The sequence below is a fragment of the Dromiciops gliroides genome, chromosome 5, assembly GCF_019393635.1.
Source record: "Dromiciops gliroides isolate mDroGli1 chromosome 5, mDroGli1.pri, whole genome shotgun sequence".
Lineage (NCBI taxonomy): Eukaryota > Metazoa > Chordata > Mammalia > Microbiotheria > Microbiotheriidae > Dromiciops > Dromiciops gliroides.
The window spans coordinates 282,843,358-282,867,704 of record NC_057865.1 but is presented as its reverse complement, the minus strand read 5'-3'; the positions used below and the strand labels follow the sequence as shown (position 1 = coordinate 282,867,704).

Here is a 24,347-nt window from a genome sequence, read left to right as displayed (position 1 = left end):
TTCCTCCTCCTCCTCCTCCTCTTCCTCTTCGGCCTCCTCCTCTACCCCCTCCCCGTTTGGGGGTCGTGGCGGCCTGGGCGGGGCCGGCGCACGGGCGGCCCAGGAGGAGAGGGGAGGCGGGCGCACGGGGAGGCGGGCGCACGGGCGGGCCGCCGGCCGGGGGGCGGGCGGGCCGCCGGGCAGGGGAGGGGTTGCCGGCTCCGGTTAGCGTGCGTGGCAGTCTCTCCCCACTCGGCAGGGGCGGGGCCGGCGGCTCCTCTCGCCCCCTCCTTCTTCCCTGCCCATCCTCCTTCCTCCTCTCTCTCTCTCTCTCTCTCTCCCCCTCTCTCTGTCTGTCTCCCTCTCTCCGCGCACTCTCCTTCTCTCCCTCCTCTCTCTCCTCTCTCCCTCTCGGCGGCGGCGTCCTCCTCCAGCGCGGCCAGGAGGTCCCCGTGCGCCTCGGTGCCCCCAGCGCCCCGGGAGGAAGGAGGGAGGAGGCGGCCAAGGCGGGCACACAGGCGGCCAGGCGGACCGGAGGACCGGCGGCCAGGCGGGCGGGCGGACCGGCGGACCGGCGGGCGGGCAGGCAGGCAGGCGGACGGACAGGCAGGCAGGCGCGCTCGGGCTCCGGGCGGCGGCGGCGGCGGCTCCCCCCACTCATTCACCCACCCACTCCCGGCCTCGGTTTGGCCATGTCCTCGGCCAAGCAGCGAAGCCCCAAGGGCGGCCACGGCTCGTCCGCCCCCTCCGAGAAGGGCGCCCACCCGGCGGGCGGCCCCGATGACGTGGCAAAGAGGCAGCAGCAGCCGCAGTCCGAGCAGCAGCCCAGGCAGCAGCAGCAGCAGCAGCCCAGGCAGTCGCCCCAGCCAGCCAAGCAGGCAGTCCAACAGCAGAACCAACAGCCCAAGCAGCAACAGAACCAACAATCCAAGCAGCAGCAGCCCAAGCAGCAGCAGCAGCAGCAAAACCAACAGCCCAAGCAACAGCAGCAGCAGAATCAGCAGTCCAAGCAGCAGCAGCCCAAGCAGCAGCAGCAGAATCAGCCCAAGCAGCAGCAGCAGAATCAACAGCCCAAACAGCAGAACCAACAGCCCAAGCAGCAACAGAACCAACAATCCAAGCAGCAGCAGCCCAAGCAGCAGCAGCAGAACCAACAACCCAAACAGCAGCAGCAGAACCAACAGCCCAAACAGCAACAGCAGAACCAACAGCCCAAACAGCAGCAGCAGCAGCAGAATCAGCAGTCCAAGCAGCAGCAGCAGCAGAACCAACAACCCAAACAGCAGCAGCAGAATCAGCCCAAACAGCAGCAGCAGAACCAACAACCCAAGCAACAGCAGCAACAACAGAACCAACAACCCAAACAGCAGCAGCAGCAGAACCAACAGCCCAAACAGCAGCAGCAGAACCAACAGCCCAAACAGCAGCAGCAGAACCAACAGCCCAAGCAGCAGCAGCAGAACCAACAGCCCAAGCAGCAGCAGCAGAACCAACAGCCCAAACAGCAGCAGCAGAACCAACAGCCCAAACAGCAGCAGCAGCAGAACCAACAGCCCAAACAGCAGCAGCAGCAGCAGCAGAACCAACAGCCCAAACAGCAGCAGCAGAACCAACAACCCAAACAGCAGCAGCAGAACCAACAACCCAAACAGCAGCAGCAGAACCAACAGCCCAAACAGCAGCTGCAGCAGCAGAACCAACAGCCCAAACAGCAGCAGCAGCAGCAGCAGCAGCAGAACCAACAGCCCAAACAGCAGCAGCAGAACCAACAACCCAAACAGCAGCAGCAGAACCAACATCCCAAACAGCAGCAGCAGCAGAACCAACAGTCCCACCCAAAAGGCAGCAGTCGCGGAGGGGGAGGGGGAGGTGGTGGGAAATCCTCACCGACCTCCGAAGCCTCCTCTTCCTCCTTCTTTGGCAAACTGGGAAAGGTTCTCAACTTTCTCTTCTACCTCACCCTCATTGCTGGGGCCGGCTTCTTCGGCTGGTCTGTCCATAACGTTTTGGAAGAAGTCCATCAGATCCGGCTCCGGAATGAGGGCTTCACCAGGCAGAGAGAGGAGCTGGGACAGGGCTTGCAAGGCGTTATGCACAAGGTAACAGCCCCCTTTTCTTCCTTCCCTTCTCCTTCCAAATAGGGCAGCGAGCGAGGCAGTCCCAAAGCATCATCCATGCCTCCTTTTCTCTAAAGCCCACGTCAACACTAGGGCTGACTTAGTGTATGAAGGTTTGCCAAGTGGGCTCGGTAGCTGTGTGACCTTGGGAAAGTCATGTCACTCCTCACCTGTAAAACCAAGGGCTTCTAAAGGTAACCTCCAGCTCTATGACCTTAAGAGACCTTTCTAAACCACTGTACCTCAATTTCCCTTTCTGTAAAATAAGATGGTTGGACTAGAATGCTACTGAGGCTGTTTTCAGCTCCAGATCTATGATACTAAGAACTTAACCACATATTGGACCTGGGGCGAGCTATTTAATTAATCTTTCTGGGTTTCAGTTTTCTTATTAGACCAGAAGACTTCTGAGGTCCATTCCTGCTCTAGGCAGCTAGGTGGCGTGTGGATGGAGTCAGTAAGACCCAAGTTCAAATCTGGCACCAGATGCTCACTAGTTGGTGACCCTGGGCAAATCACTAAATTGTTGTCTGCCTCAGTTTCCTCAACTGTAAAGTGGGCATAATAATAGCACCTACCTACCTCCTAGGATCATTGTGACCATCAGGTGACATGATATTTCTTTCTTTTTTTTTTTTTTTTTGGTGAGGCAATTGGGGTTAAGTGACCTGCCCAGGGTCACACAGCTAATAACTGTCAAGTGTCTGAGGCCGGATTTGAACTCAGGTCCTCCTGAACCCAGGGCCAGTGTTCCATCCACTGCGCCACCTAGCTGCCCCTGACATGATATTTCTAAGATGTTTTGTAAACCTTTAATTATTGTGAATAGTTTATTTTTTTTTTAGCTGTGTCCTACTCTTTGTGACCCCATTTGGGGTTTTCTTGGCAGAGGTACTGGAGTGGTTTGCCATTTCCTTCTCCAGCTCATTTTACAGATGGGGAAACTGAAGCAAACAGGGTGGAAGTGACTTGTCCAGGGTCGCCCAGTCAGTGAGTGTCTGAGGCCAGATTTGAGCTCATGAAGATGAGTCTTCCAGATTCCAGGCCCAGCAATCTATCCACTGTGCCATCTTAAAGCCCTATATAAATGACAGTTATTATTATTCTATAGTCCTAAGCACTGTGTATGTGTTAAAACTCATTGGAGCTCCTTGTAGTTGAGGAATTGTTAACCTTATTTTACACATTAGAAGACTGAGGTTCATAGAAGTTAAACAACAAGCATTTAATTAGATCCTTCTGTGTGCCAGATGCCATGCTAGGGGTTCAAAGACAAAAAGGAAAGTCCCTGCCTTCATAGAGTTTCTATTTGATCGGGGGAAACTGCTTGGATACAAAAATAGATACAAACTATATACAAAGAAAATGTGTGGTAATGGAGGGCAGTGGAGCAACTTGTCCATATCAGTGAATACCAAAGTAATATACAATGTAAATAGAAAGTAATCGAGGGGTTTGGGGAGATACCTGCTGCTGCTTTGGGGATGGAGAAAGGCCTTGTGTTCTTCAGGAGCTGAGCTTTGAAGAGGGCACGAAAATCTAAGAGAGGTGAGGAGGGAGGGCATGCCTAACATAGGAAGCAGCATGTGTAAAGTCACAGTGATTGGATGGAGTGTATGTTTGGGGGGGGGGGGGGCGGCAGCTAGGTGGCACAGTGGATAAAGTGCTGGCCCTGGATCCAGGAGGACCTGAGTTCAAATCCGACTTCAGACACTTGACACTGGCTGTGTGACCTTGGGCAAGTCACTTAACCCTCATTGACCCATAAAATAAAAAATGAGGGAGAGCTGGGTTGCAGTGTCCAAAAAGGGGAGGAATGTGTAATAAGAACCTGGAGACAGGATCGTGAAGGGTTTGGAATACCTGATAGAAAAGTTTGTATTTTATCCTAGAAAAGGGCCCTGCTTCCCTTTTCCCACAGAGCTGGGGCTGGTTTGGTTAGAACTGTGCTTTGGGGATTTCATTTCGTCATCAGTCCAGAAGATAGAATCTAATATCTAATATTTGTGAAGTGCTTTAAGGTTTGCAAAAGTGATTTACAAATACAACCTCATTCTCAACAACCTTGAAGCTGGGGGCTGTTATTATCTCCATTTTACAGATGAGGAAAGTGACTTGCCCAGAGTCACACAGTTAGTGTCTGAGAGGGGCAGCTAGGTGGTTAGAGCACCAGCCCTGGAGTCAGGAGGACCTGAGTTCAAATCCGACCTTTGACACTTACTAATACTTACTAGCTGTGTGACCCTGGGCAAGTCACTTAACCCCAATTGCCTCACTTTAAAAAAAAAAAAGGTGAGTGTCTGAGGTCCGATTTGAATTCAGGTCAGTTTCATGTGACTCCAGGTCTAGGGCAATATTCGCCACACCACTGAGGCTCCAGAGACAGAGACACAAAGGGACGTGTCCACGGTCACACTGCTAAGAAATGGGAGAGGTCTGAACCCTATTCCTGGCTCCAGTGTAGCAGGCCTCCCAGTACACCATGCCTGCTTGTTTCCGGGCTCTGCTTTGAAGAGTGAGCCAGAAGCTGGCATCTGTCTCTGTCTGGGAGGGTCCCTGGTGCTGATCGGATCATCCTGGCCCTTTGGGGAAGCATCCTGCTCCAGGTTGGTTAGGGATCTAGCCAAGTGGGCCCTCTCCAGAACCTCTTTGGGCAGCTGGCCTGAGCCAGCCCCAGGCCAGGGGGCAGGAACAGGGGCAGGAGGGAGCACCCAATCTTCCCCCTCCAAACAGAGTCCTTCTTTGTCTTTGTTTAGATGGGAGGGGGAAAATACATCTCCAAAAGTATTTATCTGCTTTCCCCCCAAGTATTGAATGGGGCTGCAGTAGTATTTTGTCAGCCACACGGTTGATTAGCAAAGGGAACCTGTCACAAAACATTAGCCTTGACCTGGAAGGAAATCAGTGTCTTTGCACTGATTCTTCAATGACTTGGAATGGCTGAGTCTGCAGAACAGCCCAGGAGGGCTGGGGAGAGATGGCCAGTCTTGCCTTCAGCCTGGGCCCCACCCAAGGTGTCCCAGACAAAGAAGTAATGGTAGATCCTGTTCCTGTCCTCTCCTGGCATCCAAAACTTACTTGGGGACCCAGGTTTGAGAATCTCATGGATCAGAACCTGAAAGGGACCTCTGACTCCCTCATTTGACAATAAAAGAAACTGAGGCTCAAGTTGAGGATGGGATTTGGAATTCCATAGATCTAGAGCTGAGAGGGACCTCTGAGGTCATCTAGTCCAACCCTTCTTGTTCTTCACATGGGGAAACTGAGGTCCAAGATTGACTTGCATAAAGTTGCCCAGGTTGTAAATGTCAGAAGTATATTTGAGGGACAGCCAGGTGTCGAAGTGGTAAAGCACTGGCCCTGGATTCAGGAGTACCTGAGTTCAAATCCAGCCTCAGACACTTGACACTTACTAGCTGTGTGACCCTGGGCAAGTCACTTAACCCTCATTGACCTGCAAAAAAAAAAAAGTATATTTAAACTTAGGTCTTGACTATAGTCAGAGAGACCTCTTCCCCAGCATGAGTTCTGAAAATTGAGTTGAAATAAACTTGAGAGTTTTTCTAGTATAGCCATCTTATTTTTTATATTCATATATAGTTATATATAAACATATAATTTATATGTAATAGTATATTTATATATAGACATAGAATTTATGTGTAATAATATATTTATATATAAATATATAATTTATATATTCATATGAGCTTATATATATACACTGTGATGTTTAAAATCTAAATTGTGGTCGCCTTAAATTAGAGGCTTCAGCACCAGTCTTTGGGCATTAAACATTTATTAAAGCATACAAGTATTCACAAGGAGTTCAGAAAGTTAAGAAAAAGCCTATCTAGCCTAGAGTTCCAGCCTGGTTGGGTTCTTCCTCAAGTCCTCCATGTGGAAGCTTTTTATAGGTCTGGAACAGAGGCGGTCCTTACACACTGCTTCAAGCTGATTGGTTGGTCATCCAAATCCATTGGCTTTGAAGCTGTTCTCAAGTTGAATTCACAGTCTAGCTTCTGAGAAAAATACCTTCTTCTTTTTTTTTTTTTTGCAGGCAGTGGGGGTTAAGTGACTTGCCCAGGGTCACACAGCTAGTAAGTGTCAAGTGTCTGAGGCCGGATTTGAACTCAGGTACTCCTGACTCCAGGGCCGGTGCTCTATCCACTGCGCCACCTAGCTGCCCTAACAATACCTTCTTAAGGGCTAGCCAGGTGTGATTACAATCCAGTTAACTTGAAGTAGGCTAATCAGCAGTCAATCACTCTCACTTGATTCAATCACTCTAGATTAATCTCCAGGTGGGTCTTTGAGTATCTGCTAAATCCCATTTCATATGTGTATATAAACTCATATTTATATAGTAAGCTATAAATAATGCATTATTAATAACATAATCATAATAAAATAAAGTGATTATAATATAATTAAGGGGCAGCTAAGTGGCACAGTGGAGTCTGGAAGACTCTGGCCTCAGACACTTACTAGCTAGGTAACCCTGGGCAAGTTACTTAACCTTCTTTGTCTTACTTTCTTCTTCTGTAAAATGAGCTGGAGAAGGAAATGGCAAAAAAAGTATCTTTGCCAACAAAACAACCCCCCAAAAGGGTCACAAAGAGTCAGACAGGACTGAAAAATGACTAAACAACAATATAAGTAGTGATAGAATTGACAATGCTTAATTTAAAAAATTGTTACTTTATTTTCAACTCCATAGTCAGCTATTTCTAGATGTTTTAAGTTTTGCATAGAACGGAAGAAATTAGAAGTCAGACTCCAACAGAAACTAAACTCCATAAGAATCTTTGTGGAACCCATACGGACTTAGTTTTTTAAAATGTAGTATTGTCTGTGTTTGCTTGTATTTTTATTTATTTTGTTAAATACTTCCCAATCACATTTTAATCTGGTTCAGGCAGTTCCCAAGTGTTGTGGATCCCTGATATCTGGCAGGTGGCACGTTTAATGCCTCTGATCTGGCCAGTCTTTTCACTTTACACAGATGAGGAAACTGAGGCTCAGCGAGGCTAGTTACTCTTCCAGTGTCCTACAGGGAGTTGGTGCTGGAGCTGGAAAAAAAAACTCCAGTATGAGTGGCAGAGATGAGATTTGAAGCCAGGTCCCAGTGCTCTTTCCACCACACTGAAGAGGGAGTTGTTTAACCTATGAAGTCTTTCCGGCTTGAATAGCATGTGGATGTACAATTCACCTTGGGAGGATGGTGAATCTGGAGAGATGGTCTGGGGTGTGGTCATTGGCCAGAAGGCAATCTGGAGCCCTGGCTAGGGGGCCAGTCTCAGCGTGGGCCTGGGAGACCTAGATTCAAGACCTGCCTCTGATAGATGTCAGCTTAGGGGTATCTTGTCACCTCTCCAGACCCCAGGTGACTATCTGCATTGGAGGGAGGCATGGGCAGGTCTGTATTTTGGATATCTCTGGAAATAAGCCTCCTCTGGCCCTCTTGGAAGCTGCTCTGCCTCCCCACCCCTTTTGCTCTGTGCAGACATGAAGCCAGCCTTAGGTGATCTGCTCTGCTCCTCCCCTTTCCCTTACACTGTTGTTTGTTTGTTTTGGTTTTTTTTTTTGTTTTTGGTGAGGCAATTGGGGTTAAGTGACTTGCCCAGGGTCACACAGCTAGTAAGTGTTACGTGTCTGAGGCCAGATTTGAACTCAGGTCCTCCTGAATCCAGGGCCAGTGCTCTATCCACTGCGCCACCTAGCTGCCCCAGTTATTTTATTTTATTTTTGCAGGGCAATGAGGGTTAAGTGACTTGCCCAAGGTCACACAGCTAGCAAGTGTCAAGCAAGTCGGATTTGAACTCAGGTCCTCCTGAATCAAGGGCCGGTGCTTTATCCACTGTGCCACCTAGCTGCGCCCCACCCCCCAACATTATTTTTAATCTCTTTAAAGTCTATGGGTGTATGTGCTGTGTATTGTGAAAGGGGGAAGGTGGGAAAAGAAAAAAAATAAGGACTCTTAGGAATTTATGGGCTCCCTGGGGAGACTAAACTGATACTGAGAAAGGGGGTAAATAATGTTTTGAGGGGAGAATATGACAAATTGGTATCTAGGATAGTTGCCAGGCACATTTTGGCATAGGGGATTCCCGATATCAAACTCCCTGTTCTAATGCAGATTGGCAAGACTATAACTTAGGGCCACTAGGTGGTACAGTGGATAGACCATGCTGGGCTTGGAGTAGGGGATTTTGAACCTGAGTTCAAATCTGGCCTCAGACACTTAGTAGCTGTGTGGCCCTGGGCAAATCACTTAACCCTGCTTACCTCAGTTTCCCCATCTGTGAAATGAGCTGGAGAAGGAAATGGCCAACCACTCTAGTACCTTTGCCAAGAAGACCCCAAAATGGGGTCATGAAGAGTCAGACACAACTGAAAAATGACTCAATAACAAGCCTATAAATACTTGGAGCACTGAAAATGACTTGCCCAGTGTCTCACAGCCAGAGACAGGTTTGGGGATATTGTTGTGCCTACTTTATAGATTGGAGAACCAAGAGTCTAAGAGGTTAAGAGTCTTGCTTGCCCAGGGTCATACAGGTAGCAAGTGTCAGGATTTTGAGTCCATGTTTCCCTGAGTCCAGCATTCTTTCACCACCCACCCCTTGCCCCAGCCTTGCCCAGGAAGACCTGGGTTGGAATCCTACCTCTGACACTTATTGTATAACCATAGCTAAGTCATTCAGTCTCTCAATTTCTTCTTCTATAAAACAGGTTTCATAATAATAGCAAGTATTTTTATACAGCACTTTAAGACTTCTGACATGCTTTATAGCTATCCTCATTTGGCTTTCATGACAACCTTATGAAATAGGTGGTGTTATTATTACTATCCCTGCTTTACAGATGAGGAAACTGAGGCACAGTGAGGTTAAGTGACTTGGCCAGGGTCACACAGCTTAGGAAGTGTTGGGGCAGGATTCGAACTCAGGTTCTTCTGAATCGACATCCAGTGTTTTGTCCACTGTACCATAGTTGCCATCCATACCTGTAATACCTACATCCCGGGTGGTTGTGAGGCTCAAAGGCAATAACATACGTCAAGTGCTGTAACTTATGAGATCTCTAAATATCAGCTGTTATTAGATTGGACCTTTTCTCAATGTCCCACTCAACTAGTCGGGCTGGTGGGCTCAGTTGGATAGCCATTTGTCAGGGATATTGAGAAAGTTTGGGGCAGCTAGATGGCTCAGTGGATAGAGCACTGGCCTTGGATTCAGGAGGACCTGAGTTCAAATCTGACCTCAGACACATAACACTTACTAGCTGTGTGATCCTGGGCAAGTCACTTAACCCCAACTGCCTCACCAAAAAAAAAAAAAGAGAAAGTTTGTGTAGATCAGAACTTCTTAAACCTTTTTCTACTCAGCAACCCCAGGTATATCAGTATATAAAATAGGTGGACATAAACGTTTACCGTGGCCAAATTCTTCGCAACCCCCCACATTCAGTTATGCAACCCCGTATGGGATCATGACCCACAGTTTAAGAAGCTTGGGTCTAGGTGACACCTGAGTTCTCTTCTGGCTTTGAGATTCTGTGGTTGGCCCACATGTGCCCCAGCCTTCTGCCCTGTTCATGCTGTGATCATAGGGTCACACCTAGAGCTGTAAGGTAACATTTGACAGGTGAGGAAACTGAGGCCCAGACAGGATGAGCTACTTCCTTAAGATCACACAAGTCTTTTTATTTTATTATTTTTTTCTAATAATAAACATTTTTATGTATACTTTTGAATTTCAAATTTTCTCCCTCCTTTCTTCCCTCCTCTCTCCCCTCCCTGAGGTGATAAGCAATCAGAATGTGTCTTTTTAAAACATTTTTTTAAAAAATAATTTTTAAAGTATATTTCATTTTCCCCCAGCTACATGTAACAACAATTTTAAACATTTGTTGTTTTTTTAAAAAAATCTGAGTTCCAAATTTTCTCTCTCTCTTCCTCACCCCTTCCCCGCCCTGAAACCATAAGCAATTTGATATAGTGTATACATGTTCAGTCATGCAAAACACATTGCCATGGTAGTCTTGTTGGATCTCATGAGTCTTTTTTTTTTTTTTTTTGTGGGGCAATGGGGGTTAAGTGACTTGCCCAAGGTCACACAGCTAGTAAGTGTCTGAGGCCAGATTTGAACTCAGGTACTCCTGAATCCAGGGCCAGTGCTTTATTCACTGTGCTACCTAGCTGACCCTGGATCCCATAAGTCTTAAGGATTTGAACCCGGGTTTTCTGACCCCAGAGCCAGGGTTCTTCCCACTAAACCACACTGCCTCCTCCTTGTTCATTGAAATCCTACCCATTTCTTTTCTTTTCTTTTTTTTTTTTAGTGAGGGAATTGGGGTTAAGTGACTTGCCCAGGGTCACACAGCTAGTAAATGTTAAGTGTCTAAGGCCAGATTTGAACTCGGGTACTCCTGACTCCAGGGCCGGTGCTCCATCCACTGTGCCACCTAGCTGTCCCCTTTTTCTTTTCTGTTCTTTCTTTCTTTTTGTGAGGGTTAAATGACTTGCACAGGGTCACACAGCTCATAAATGTCAAGTGTCTGAGGCTGGATTTGAACTCAGGTTCCCCTGAATCCAGGGCCGGTGCTTTATCCACTGTGCCACCTAGCTCCCCGCCCCCCCCCCTGCCCATTTCTTAAAGCCCAGCTCATTTGCCATCTCCTCCATGAAGCCTTCCCTGATCATTCTTCACCCCTAACACAAGCTTTTCCCTATTCAGTGATGTCTTCTCAAGTCCTCACAGAGTATTTATATCACATTTAGTTGTTGTCTATTAGTTATTTATGCCCTATCTCTTGACTAGACTGTAAGCTGCATGAGGACAGGGACCCCGTTTTATCTTTTAACTGTGTATCTCCTTTGGCACCTGGCATAGTATTCTGTACATAATAGGTAGATGGATGGATGGTAGAGAGGTAGATAGATGAATGGGTGGGTGGATAGAGGTAGATAAATGGATATGGATGGATGGGTGGGTGGATGGATGGATAGAGGTAGATAAATAAATGGATAGAAGGATGGGTGGGTGGGTGGATGGAAAGAGGTAGATAAATGGATAGATGGAGGGGTGCGGGGATGGATAGAGGTAGATAAATGGATAGATGGATGGGTGGGTGGATGGATGGATAGAGATAGATAAATGGATAGATGGGTGGGTGGGTGGATGGATGGATAGAGGTAGACAAATAAATGGATAGAAGGATGGGTGGGTGGATGGATGGAAAGAGGTAGATAAATGGATAGATGGAGGGGTGTGGGGATGGATGGATAGAGGTAGATAAATGGATAGATGGATGGTGGGTGGATGGATGGATAGAGGTAGATAAATGGATGGATGGGTGGGTGGATGGATAGGTAGATAGATAAATAAATGGGTGGAGAGGTAGATAGGAGATGGATAAAGAGGAATAAGATGGATAGAGATAAATGGAGAGGTGGATGGATAGAGAGATAGATGGATGGATAAATAGATGGATAGAGAAGTACATAGATGGATGGATGGATGGATGGATAGATAGAGAGGTGGATGGAGATGGATAGATAGTTTGTTGGATGAATGAATAGAGAAAGCATTAAGTACTTACTGCTTGCTTGCCCTACAGATGCAAACAAGCAAATCATTGCCCTAGGGGAACTTAAGTTCTAATGGGGGGAAAGTAGAAAGGAAAGTCCTAAAGAAGAATCTGTACTCTGGGCTGGGAGACGTCTGGAAATGGTGTTAGAGGGCTGCTTCCAGGCAAGATGAAGCAAAAGCTCTGAGCAAGGCCCCCAGAGACAGAGTGCAAGGTTGAGGGACAGGGGAAGATGAGTTTGATGGGCAGCCTAAGTACCGTCCGGGGAGCATGGCGAGGAGATGGCAGGAAGTGGGATTAGGGGCCTGGCAAAGCAAAGAAGGCTCAGTTACTTAGGAAAGGTTGACTTGCATTCAAGTGATATTGATCTAGCCCATAATTTCCCAGGGACAGAAGTACCCATCTGAATAATAATAATAAAGATAATGCTGTAATAGTATCTAGTTCAAGGCTTTCATTTTATAGATGAGGAAGGTGATTTACCTGAGGTGACCTATGGCGGCAGATTTAGGATTCAAACCCTTGTCATGATGTGCTCTGATGGCTTCCAGACCCTGCTTGGTTGGGATTAGTACTACTCCCTTTCCCCTCAAGGGTTTTGGGTGGTTTTACATCCGGAAAGGATCCTGGGTACTAAGTCTAATTGTGCCAGTTATACAGATGAAGAAATTGAGGCCCAGAAACCTCATACCTCAGGTAAATAGCAGAAGAAGAATAATTTGAATTTTGGACGTAGAATCCCAGAAGGAATGTAGCTGAGATAACAGATTTAGGAGCTGGCTGGGACCTTAGATGTCATTGTCTAATCACCTTATTATAATAATGAGAATCCAAAGGCCCATTGAGATAAAGGGATCTGGCTGCAGAGTCCCACCCAGAGCTTTCTTCTCTCCCCTCCACTGTTGTTTGGGCTTAGGGGTTATTCTTTTTTTTTTTTTTTTTTTGGTGAGGCAATTGGGGTTAAGTGACTTGCCCAGGGTCACACAGCTAGCAAGTGTCAAGCAAGTCGGATTTGAACTCAGGTCCTCCTGACTTCAGGGCCGGTGCTCTATCCACTGTGCCACCTAGCGGCCCCAGGGGTTATTCTGAAATGGAATTTCTCTTGCCCAGGGGACAAGAATGGGCTTCCTCAGGAGACAGTGGGTTCTTCCATCCTTTTGTCCAAGATAGCCCTTGGGTGGCTCTTAGGTCCTTCCCAGTTATGAAATTCTGTGCGTCTTGGGCAAATAGACCTCTCCCAGACAGAGTTGTCCAAGGTCATCTTCCTCATTCATGGGTTCTTAATCCTTTTTGTGCCATGGTCCCCTTTGGCAGGCTGCGATCCCTCTAGACCCCTTCTTAGAGTAATGTTTTTAATTGCTTCAAGTAAAAGTACATAGGATTACTAAGGAAACCAATTATATTGAAATAGTTATCCCCCAAAAAAGTGTACAGACTTGAGGTAAAGAACCCCTGCATTAGGGAATTAGACCCTGTTTCAGAGCCAAGGCTAGATCATTTCCCTTTTTGTCTCTTATCTCCCCCCAGTGCCTAGGACTGTGTATTATATTATTCATATTAGGTGCTTCATAAATGCTGTTTGAATGAATGGATGGATGAGAGAACAAACACTACTGTGGTAGACTCCCAGAGAGCCCAGCACTAGGCTGGCTTCAGGGAATCCAGCCAGTCACACAGCTGTTTGACTTGTAGCATTTGGCTGCCAGGGATGTTTCCTGTTCTGCTCTAACGCCCAGCCCTTGGAGGCTAAAAATAGCCCCGCGCCCCCCTCAGCGGCGGACATTCCAGCCTTGAAATAAAGGGAAGCCCTGGCTGAGCTCAGAGCAGCTTCAGGTCTGGCTGCCGCTAAAGCTGAGCCTGTCGTGTATCCAGAATGCTGGGGAAGTTGGAAATCACAGAAACTTAGAGGTGGAGGAGACAGTGAAGAGTCCACAGAGACCATTCAGTCTTATGTATGGCCTTCCTCCAATGCAGTGCTCAGGACAGAACCCAGTTCTTCAGACCCGGTCCCAGTGTATCTACAGATCCAGGTTCTAGATGAGGATTTCTCATTTGGGAGAGGCCCTTCGCTATATCCATTAACAACAGCAAACCCTGCTGGGTATGGGGAAATAGATTTAGTTTAGATGTTGTGGTTCTTTGGAAAGAGCATTGGATTTATAATGAGGAGAACTTTGCTTTTCTTTCTTTTTCTTTCTTCAGGCAGTCAGGGTCACACAGCTAGTAAGTGTCTGAGGCCAGAGAACCTTTGCCCTGACGTTAGCTATGCGTGTGATCCTGGAAAGTTACCTTCTAACCAATATGGACCCTACCTCATCTATAAAGCGGGGATTATAGTATTTGTACTATAGGCAGCTAGGTGGTGAAGTGGATAGGATGACCGACCTGGAGTCAGGAAGACTCATCTTCCTGAGTTCAAATCTGGCCTCAGACACTTACTAGGTGTATGACCCTGGGTAGGTTAAGTTTTCTTATCTATAAAATGAGCTGGGGAAGGAAATGGCAAACCACTCCAGGATCTCTGCCAAGAAAATCGCAAATGGGGTCATAAAGTCAGACATGACAAAAATGACTCAACAACCAACATCCATGAGGAAAACACTTTGTAAAACTTAAAAAGTGCTATCAAAACGTGAGTTAGGGTAGTACAAGATAATCCCTACCTTACGGAGTTTATAGCCTAAGTTGGCACATATGACACATCACCTCTGAGTTTGGAGAGGAGGGCATTCCTTAACAGTCATCAGTTAGCACACAGTAGGTGCTTAATAAATGTTGATTGATACCAAAGGGGAGCTTGCCTTCAGAGCTAGCTCAAGAGCTATGTGAGACCCCTCAGGGAGGTAGCATCAGAAGACTTGGGTATGTCTCCCTTCTGCCTCTCGCTCTCTCTGTGACCTCGGTTAAGTCACTTCAGCTCTCTTGGCTTCATTTTCCTCATCTGCAAAATGAAAGGGGTTGGACTTGCCACCTCTTCCAGCATGAGATCCCTGGGCCTCAGTTTCTTCATTTGTAAAATGGGAAGGTTGGACCAAATGACTTCTAAGGTCCCTTCTGGCTCCAAGGCTATGATGCTCTGACCCCTGTGAGGCTAGTACTACAGGAATCTACAGGAATTGTCTCCATGTTGTGTGTATTCTCTCTCTCTCTCTCTCCCTCCCCCTCTCCCTCTCTTCCTCTCCCCCCCCCCCCAATTTCCAGTGTTTTTCCCTGACCATCCTGGGAGGTAGGTGCTATTAGGATTATTCCCATTTTGCAGATGAGAAAACTGAGACTGAGGGGGGCTAAGTGGCCTCTGACCACACCTAATAAATGCCAAAGACTTCAAGCCCAGAATTTGATGCACTAGATGGCCTACTGCCTCAGACAGGGGAGGTGACCTTTTCACTAACACACAGGCAGTAAATAGTCAGCTCAATATTTCAGCCCAGGTCAGAGAATCATAGACTTAGAACTGGACAGGACTCAACCCCTCCTTCCCCCTTCCCTGTGTTTTACTGATTGAGGAAACTGAGTCACAGAATGATGAAATGACTTGCCTAAGGCTGCATAGCTAGTAAATGTCAGAGGCTGAATTCAAACCCAGGCCCACGTATTCCCAATCCAGTCCTTTTTCAATTTTATTGTCCTGTTTCTCCATATGGTTCAGTATTTAGGCAATCTATTAGTGCTCTTAAAACTTAATAATAATAATAATAATAATTTGCCTTTGGTCTATAAGACTTTGTCCTTCCTTAACCTCCCACCAGAAAGGTTCACCCTTACTGAGAGTTTGTAGTAACAGGGACAGTGAGCCTTGATTTATCCATCCATTCTCTTCTCCCCCCCCCCCCCCACTTCAAGGCAATGAGAGTTAAGTGACTTGCCCAGGGTCACATAGCTAGTAAGTGTCAAGTGCCTGAGGCCAGATTTGAACTCAGGCCCTCCTGAATCCAGGGCCGTTGCTTTATCCATTGCACCACCTAGCTGCCCCTCTCCATCCATCCATTCTTACCAAGTCCTCCTCCAGACCAATAGGTTAGATTGGCATTGCAGCCTAAGACTGTACACCCTGGCCTGAAAACAGAGAAACCTAAAATAGGCTTGAACTCCTGACCATGGCATTATAGATTTAGATTCACATCTGGCAAGACCTGAGAGCTCATCTCATCCAATCTCCTTATTTTACAGATGAGGAAAGCAAGGCACACCCAGAGAAATTGTCTTGGCCAAGGTCACATAGATAGCTTAGCCTAGGATTTGAATTCAGGCCCCCTGACTCCAAAATTAGTATTCTTAACCACTCTACCATAGTGTAGTATTACTTTAAAAAAAAAATTATTGTAACTTTTGTTCTTCTATCACGCTCACTTCCCGATATAGCTCTCCTCCTCCTGCCCCTCTCTATTGCTTATGAAACAGCTATTGCTTATGAAACAAAATTTTTAAAAAAGTATTTCAGTAAAACTAACGAACATATGGAAAAAGTGACATTAAATGGAGTGTTCCATGCCCATCGTTCCCCACCTGTGTAAAAAAAAAAAAAGGGAAGGAGGCTCATTTCTACATTTCTTCTTTGGAGTTGTGATGTTTTAATTGAATGAACTAACCAGGCGTTGTGAGTGCTAGTAAGAGACTCAAGATTTGTACCCATGTCAATGGATCATAAAATGAGAGATAGAAGGGACTTTAAGAGGGCATCTGATCTAACCCCTTGACCATAATTTGTTTCAACTAGAGGATTTTTTTTTTTAAATCCTTTTTCTTGGGGCGGCTAGGTGGCACAGTGGATAAAGCACCGGCCCTGGATTCAGGAGTACCTGAGTTCAAATCCGGCCTCAGACACTTGACACTTACTAGCTGTGTAACCCTGGGCAAGTCACTTAACCCCCATTGCCCTGAAAAAAAAAATAAATAAAATCCTTTTTCTTTCTCCCCACTGTATATCAGTCAAGTTCAGGGACCAGTCATAAACTTGGAGTTCATCTTTCGTTCTGATGGGACTCAGCAGTGCCTGAGTTGTTACAGGCCCAAGGCATGAGTGGAGGAGATAGGGGAAGGGAAGAGAGAATGTGGGATATCATTAACAGTTGGCTCAAATGCTGTTAGGTGACACATCTCAAGGGGAGATTGATTAGCAGGGCAGTAAAAGAGAAACCGGAAGTCTGAAGAACATCAGTTCCCATCCTGATTATGCTACTAGTTAGCATTGTGACCACTGGGTCTTTGTTTCCTTGTATAATAATAAAAATAGCTGTTTATATGGACATTTTGGGACAGCTAGATTGTACAGTGGATAGAGCCCAGGTATTGAGTCAGGAAGACTCATCTTTCAAGGTTCAAATCATCTGTGTAACCCTGTTTGCCTCAGTTTCCTCATCTGTAAAATGAGCTGGAGAAGGAAATGCAAACCACTCTAGTAGAAACCCCAAATGGGGTAATGAAGAGTTGAACATGACTGAAAACAAATCAACATGACATTTGATAGTTTTCAAGGCATTTTATATCCACTATCTTATTTGATTCTCACAACAGTCATGTGCAGTTTGTCCTATGGGTATTATTCCCATTTTACTGATGAGGACATTGAGGCACAAGGGCGTGCCTGAGTTTGAAGAGTCTGAGATGGGAGGGCCCTCAGAGGTAGTTTGATCTAAACTGAACAGGATCCAAAATCCCCTCTGATATTCCCATCATGTAGTCATCCAGCCATCTCTTGAAGACCTCTATAGTCAAGAGGGCTGTCAGGAAATGTCTTTGCAGCCTCTACTCATCCATTCCTCATGTTGCCCTGTGGGACCAAGCAGAACTATGCTAATCCCTTGTCCTTGAAATCTCTTTAGATATTTGAAGACTTGAAATCATCTCCCTCCCACCCCAATTTTTTTTTCTACAGCACAAATGCCCCTAGATCCTTTAACTGATCCTTGGTACCGAGGCCCATGAAATCTTGCTTGTTCTTCTCTGGACATTGCCCAATTTATCAAAGTTCTTTCTAAAATGTGGGGCCCATAACCAAGGAGATGGTGGTAAATGTTTACCAGGTGAATTCCCCCCCCCCAAAAAAAAAAAGTATGCGTGAGATACTTTTAAGTTTAATTTGCTTTGTTAAACAAACATAATCACTTTCTTAAGTGAAATTTTCAATGATTTCTAAAGTGAATGTCCATTTCTTTTTTTTTTTTTTTGCGGGGCAATGGGGATTAAGTGACTTGCCCAGGGTCACACAGCTAGTAAGTGTCAAGTGTCTAAGGTCGGATTTGAACTCAGGTACTCCTGACTCCAGGGCCGGTGCTTTATCCACTGTGCCACCTAGCTGCCCCCCACGTCCATTTCTAAAATGATGTGTAGACTTTAGATAATCAAGAAGATGATGATGAATCAAGCCTTAATTTATACTAATTGCTGATCTCTGAAGTCTGGAGCCTGATGACTCTGGAGGAGAGATGAAGGCAAATGACTTTGTGCAGTTCTGCCTCACTTAAATCTGACTTTACCTTTGTGTTGATGTTGTTCAGAATGAAGGATCAACAACAAACAAATGCTCATGCTGAAAATGTATCATTGGCTTAGGTTCCAGCTGACTTCCAGCACATTCCTGCTCACAATATCACACAATACATTGTATCTCCCAAAGTCTTAGTGTAGTTTTATGCTACTAGATTAAATAAGAGGTTTTACACTAATAGCTTAATAGCTTAGTGCAATTATACTCTTTAATAGCTTAAAACCTATTATTTAAGCTAAGTAGCATAAAACTGCACTAAGATTTTTGGGGCATCTGGTAGTTTACTTAACAATCTTAGGGCAGAGTACGGTGGACTTGCCATCTCCCTAGTCTTGGATACTGGCATCTCCCTGATGATCTCATTAGATTTTTTTTTTTTTGGCTGCCACATTGTTCTGTTGATGTTCCTTGACTTTGGAGTCAACTAAGGGGTTTTTTTGGGGTTTTTTTTTGCCTTGCTAATGTTGTATGCATGAAGATGATTCTTTGAACCAAAGTGTAGGACTTTACATTTATCTCTTAACAGAGATATTTTCACCTTGTTAGGTTGGAAGGCAGTGTGTTATGTAATGGATGGAGAGCTGGTAAGACCTGGCTTTGGGTCTGTGTTTGACACATTGGCTGCATGGACAAGCATTTCTCATTTACCCATGGCAATTTCTCCCAGATTTTAAGTTGCAGAGAAGGTACCAATCTGCATTGGTGGAAGGAGTCTTCCTCAACCGGAGTTCCCTATATCCATGAAACTTCAGTTGCCATCCTTATCCCTACTTATCTAGGTTCATTTGAGCTAGTCTGGCCTTTTTTGGATCCAGACTTGGTCACCCACTACATTCTATCTCTAGCCTTCCCAGCTTTGTGTTATTTCTAGATTTGATAGGTATGCCAGCCTTTATCTAAACGTCTGATAAAAACATTAACTATTACAGACCCTAGAGCACTCTGTTAATAAATAATTCCTTCCAAGTTGACATTGGGCCATTGATGGTTACTCTTTGGATCTGGTCTTAGGAGCCGCTTAGCTAGCTGGAGAGACTGGGAAATGCTTTACAGAAATCAACATAGAGGATCAATCACTATAGTGTCAGGTGGAGCTAACTGATCATTTCCTTGTTCAGAAATTTTTGGTGCAAAGGCGCTCAACCTGGGGGCTGTTAATTTTTTGAAAAATATTTTTTGATCCCTCTATTATAGTATAATTTGTTTACTTTGTAAACCTATGGATTTTATGCATTCAGAAACATGATTCTGAGAAGGGGTCCATAGTCTTCATGAGACTGACTATCTAAGGAATCCATGACACGCACAAAAGTTAAGGGTTCCTGCTCTAGTCATTCTGTTTGATGTTTACTTAATGCTTATCTACTTAAATCAGGACTAGAATCTAGGCTTAGGACTTATCTACTTGAATTAGGACTAGAACTGGCTCTCTATGATGTGTCGTCAGGGACATAAGGAGAGGGGGGATATATGCCACTGAAAATGACAAATTTCATTACATACTTACATGTCTTAACCTGTTTTCATAGGTCTCAAGACCAACCTGCCCCATCCTGCATTCTGGCACATTGTAGGGCTTTATAAATTCTAGTTGACTGATCAATAGACAATGGAGATGTGATAGGTTACCAGGTTGATGTGCATGTCAATTACCCTCATTCAAATCTGTCTGCTTCTTTTGGGGATTAACATCTCGCTTTTTTTCTTTTAGGTGCAATCTCTGCAGTCTACATTTTTGAGTTTTGAGTCCATCTTGAAAAACTCCCAACATAAGCAAGAGCTGACGGAGAAGGCAATCAAGCAGGGGGAGAATGAGATCAATCGGATCAGCGAAGTGCTGCAAAAATTGCAGAATGAGATCCTGAAGGATCTGTCAGATGGCATCCATGTGGTCAAGGATGCCAGGGAAAAGGATTTCAACTCCCTAGAGCACACTGTGGAAGAGAGACTCACAGAGCTCACCAAGTCCATCAATGAGAACATTGCCATATTCACCGATGTACAGAAGAGGAGCCAGAAGGAAATCAGCGAGGTGAAAGCCAAGATCGCTTCGCTGGAGGAGACAGACTGGTACAAAGATGACTTGAAGGCACTGAGGGATGTGGTGGACGGACTTCAGACCTCAGTGAAATCGAGAGAAAAGGATATTGAGTCTTTGAAGAATTCCCTGGAGACCATGGAGTCTGATGTCTATACCGAAGTCAAAGAATTGGTGAGCTTGAAACAGGAGCAAGAGAAGTTCAGGGAAGCTGCTGACAGCGAACACCTCACATTGCAATCCCTGAGGGAGAAAATTCTTCAGGCTGAAGCTTCCTTGTCCCATCTCCCCAATGAGATAAAGAGATTGGAAGAAGATGTGCGTCAGGTCAAAGCGAACTCCAACCAACAAGAAGAGAACGACATCTTCAAGAACGCAGACGCCTTAGACTCTCTTCAGAGGAGGAGTGACGATTTCGATTCCAGGTTTGAGCGCTTGGAAGGCCACCTCCACGCCATCCAGACAGCGTCTTCTCAGCAGATGAAGACTCTGCAATCCCTTCTTTCCAAGAACGAAGAGCACGAACATCAGCTGGCCACCCTTCAGGAACACCTTGAAGGCATCACAGCCTCCCATGGGCTGCTGGATACAGATAAAGATGGCCTCCAGAGTACTGTGAGAAGCCTGGGGGAATCTCAGCTCTCCCTATACAAAGATGTGGAAGAACTGAAGAGAAGCATGAGTGAGCTTCCCAGTGCTGTGGAGTCCCTGGAGAAGGTGCAGAAGCAAGTCCGCATTCTGCTTGAAAAAGCCCAGGGGGATACTTCTCTTCCTCCTGACTATCTAGAAAAACTGGTGTCTGTAGATGACTTAAAGTCTACCCTAAGCCACCTGTCATCAGACCTAAAAATGGACATGGCTGCCAACTCAATGAAAATTGAAACCAATAAGAAAGATTTAGAATCCACGAAAAGTTTATTGGATGACCTGAGGAGTGAACTGGACCGACTGTTTGTGAAAGTTGAGAAAATTCATGAAAAAGTCTAAACGAGTTATCAAGATGCTGGTGTGGAATTTCAAAGTCTCTCCCTGTTTCTCATGGCCAAAAAACAAACAAAAAAAAATTGTCCCTCTTTGTAATGAGCAATAGACACTCATGGAAGCGCCTGGGCATTCTCCAATGCCCCCTTGCCAACCCATTTAATTTATTTGCCATTGTTAGGCTATACCTGTGAAAACAGGGCTATGGTTGCTTCATTATTTTGTATCGACTGTTAGCTTTCTCCCTGAAGGGTCCCCATCTTCAGGAATCCAAGCTTTCCTCTAAAAAGATGTTTCCAACATCACAGAAAGGGGAGAATGATTTTCAGGTAACAATAAACAGGAATAGATTAGCATTATTAGCCTCAAAGGGCCTCCTTGGCCACCATTTTTTTTTTACTCAAGTAATAAAAAAGAATGCTAATTAATTAAAATCGTCCTTAAGGAAAATAATTTTTTTTTTGTTTGTTTTTGATGGGAGGGGGGAGGGCCCAGGTTTTCCATGAGATGTCACTCACTTATAGTCTTCCACTTTTAAACTGGTTGGAAACCAGAAACATCAGCACAATTTAGGGGGAAAAATATACCAATTCCTAGTGTTTGTTTTTTTTTTTTTAAACTACTTTACCATAGTCCCTCCTATAGGTGCTTTCTCATAGTTTCTCTTTAATCCCTATTCTTCCCACCCTCCCATTCTATACATCCTCTAGTGATATCCAAGGTAACTATGCAAGACTCAGAAGGCTCCGATGCCAAGATGGGGCATCCACACTGAGTAATCCTGAGCCCATCTGTGCCAAATCTTCTAGTTGGGTCATCAGATAACTCTTAGACTTAGCAGCCCAGAACGGGGGTCTGATAGATTCTTGAATCATATCCCAAGAGCAGCACAGCGTAATGGGGCGTCCCCTCAGGTATGCAGACCAAATGTCTATAACCTATTTTTTTTTAAAGTTTTTTTTTTTTAAATGATACTCATGGGGATCTGCTAATAGTAGATCCCTGTCTGTCAGTGGGGGAAAAAAAAAGTATGCACTGCATTTCATGTCATTGTTTTGCTCTGTCCCCATCCCCGCCCTGTTCCTGATGGTCTGTCCTGTCCTGTCCTTTAAAGCCATCTTGTTTTTTCTCCATTTGGAGCAATTTCAGACGTTCGTTTAGTTGACTGTGAAATGAACTGTATGGCTTCTTTACAGTATTTTTAATTCTTAATAAACACTTTGGAGCTTTGTACTTATGGGTGTGGTGGGAGTTGTTATTTGCTTGAGGAGAAGATTTTAATGGCGTAGCCAAAAGTGATTTTCACCTTTCGGTGACTCCAGGGTGTAGGTGGCCACACTTGGAGGCCTGCTAGTTCACTCAGTATTCAGCCACTTTAATGTGGGCCTGCCTGGGATCCTTCTGGTTATTTGTTGTTTTCCTCTACAGTGGAGAAGCAAGGCTAGGAAATAGAGAAGTGACCTTAAACCCAGGACAATTTGGAACCAAATGAGATATTTGGAAAGTTCTTCACACAGAGCCCAGAAAATGCTTTGAAAATGCTTATTCCCTTCCCTATCATCTTCCGAGTCTCATTTCTGACACATACCTGACCTTGGCCAAATCAACTTTGCCTCTCAGTGTCCCAGACATCCAGGACAGGGGGTTTTAAACTGACTTCTGTGAACTTTATTTCCTCCTTAATATTTTGAGGATTGTTGGGTCCTTTCAGTTCTGTCCGGCTCTCTGTGACCCCATTTGGGGTTTTCTTGGCAAAGATCCTGGAATAGTTTGCCATTTCCTCAGATGAGGAAACTGCGGTAGATGGGGTGAAATGACTTACCTAGGGTCACACAGCTGTAAGTATCTGAAGCTGGATTTGAACTCAAGAAGATGAGTCTTCCAGACTCCAGGCCTGATGCTCAATTCACGGCACTACCTAGCTGCCCCATTTTGATAATTCTATTTCACCCAAATTGATTTTTTTTGTAGTCCTATGCATCTTACTTTATGCTTTTAAAAACATTCTAGGGGCAGCTAGATGGCTCAGTGGATAGAACACCGGCCCTGGATTCAGGAGTACCTGAGTTCAAATCCGGCCTCAGACCCTTGACACTTACTAGCTGTGTGACCCTGGGCAAGTCACTTAACCCCAATTGCCTTACTAAAAAAAACCAAAACATTCTGAAAGGGGGCCCAAAGGTTCCACCAGGGTACCAAGATACACACACACACACACACACACACACACACACACACACAAGCCATTAAGAACCTTGGATTTAAGATCATAGTATGAGCAGTTGCCCATCTACTGGTAGAGGGAGTTTCCTCACCTAGGAATCTCCTTCGACCACAGAAACCCCAAGTCTAGTCCCTTTCCCCAGCTCCCTCATTGAGGTTTATACATTTAGAGCTGGAAGGAACCTTATAGGTCATCTGTTCAGCATGAACATGAAGCTGAGGCAGGCTCTGAACCCAGTGTTGTTCACACCCTTCCTCCCAGATACAAGCTCCTTCCTTAGCCAGGCATCTGGTCCCTGCCTTCCAAGCTTCGAATGCACTCGTCCCTTATCTCCAACTCTGAAAATTCTCAGCTTCCTGTAAGGCTTAGCCAGCTTCCTCCTATCTTCCTGGTAGGGCTCCCTTCCTCCTCAAATTTCCTGGTAAATTGTTTTATATTCTGCCACTCAGAGGAGAATGTCAACTCTTAAGAACAGGGACCATTTTTAAATTTAGTCTTTGCATCTTCCTTCCCTTGCATAGTCTCTGGCACGTGGTGGGGATAGAGAGGAGACCTGTGATTTCATTGGTCTAAGGGGATCCCAGGTATGGAGCTTCACCAGTGTAGGTAGCCACCTTTTCTTCATTTAAGTCTTAGAGTTTCCTTGGGCACTAAGTGGTTAATAATTATAATAGGTGATGTATATACAGTGCACCAGGCTTTCCAGTGATCTCCTTTGACCCTCACAACAACCCTGGAAGCTAAGTGCTATGATCATCCCCATTTTGTAGATGAGGCAACCGAGGCAGACAGGGCGAAGTGACTCACCTAGGGTCACACAGCTAGTAAGTGTCTGAGGCCAGATATGAACTCAGAGCTTCCTGACTGTCCAATGCTCTATCCTAAGGAATGCCCACAGTCCCCCAGGCAGTGTGTGTCAGAAGTGGG

At 45.5% G+C, this 24,347-nt stretch overlaps 1 protein-coding gene across 1 annotated transcript; it reads left to right on the top strand.

The window, feature by feature from the left end:
• Positions 1-256: 256 nt before the first annotated feature.
• Positions 257-22,433, top strand: CKAP4 (cytoskeleton associated protein 4). Its single transcript, XM_043967910.1, has 3 exons — positions 257-848; positions 1,770-2,078; positions 19,889-22,433. The coding sequence occupies exons 1-3, from the start codon at positions 672-674 to the stop codon at positions 21,200-21,202; spliced, it is 1,800 nt and encodes a 599-aa protein (XP_043823845.1). The 5' UTR covers positions 257-671; the 3' UTR covers positions 21,203-22,433.
• Positions 22,434-24,347: the final 1,914 nt, after the last annotated feature.

Excerpts from the sequence above, each read along its gene's own strand:
- CKAP4 (XM_043967910.1), top strand. The coding sequence starts at position 672 with ATGTCCTCGGCCAAGCAGCGAAGCCCCAAGGGCGGCCACGGCTCGTCC. Across the intron at positions 849-1,769 it reads CCAGGCAGTCGCCCCAGCCA|AACCAACATCCCAAACAGCA; the intron begins GCCAAGCAGGCA and ends CAGCAGCAGCAG. Across the intron at positions 2,079-19,888 it reads TGCAAGGCGTTATGCACAAG|GTGCAATCTCTGCAGTCTAC; the intron begins GTAACAGCCCCC and ends TTTTTCTTTTAG.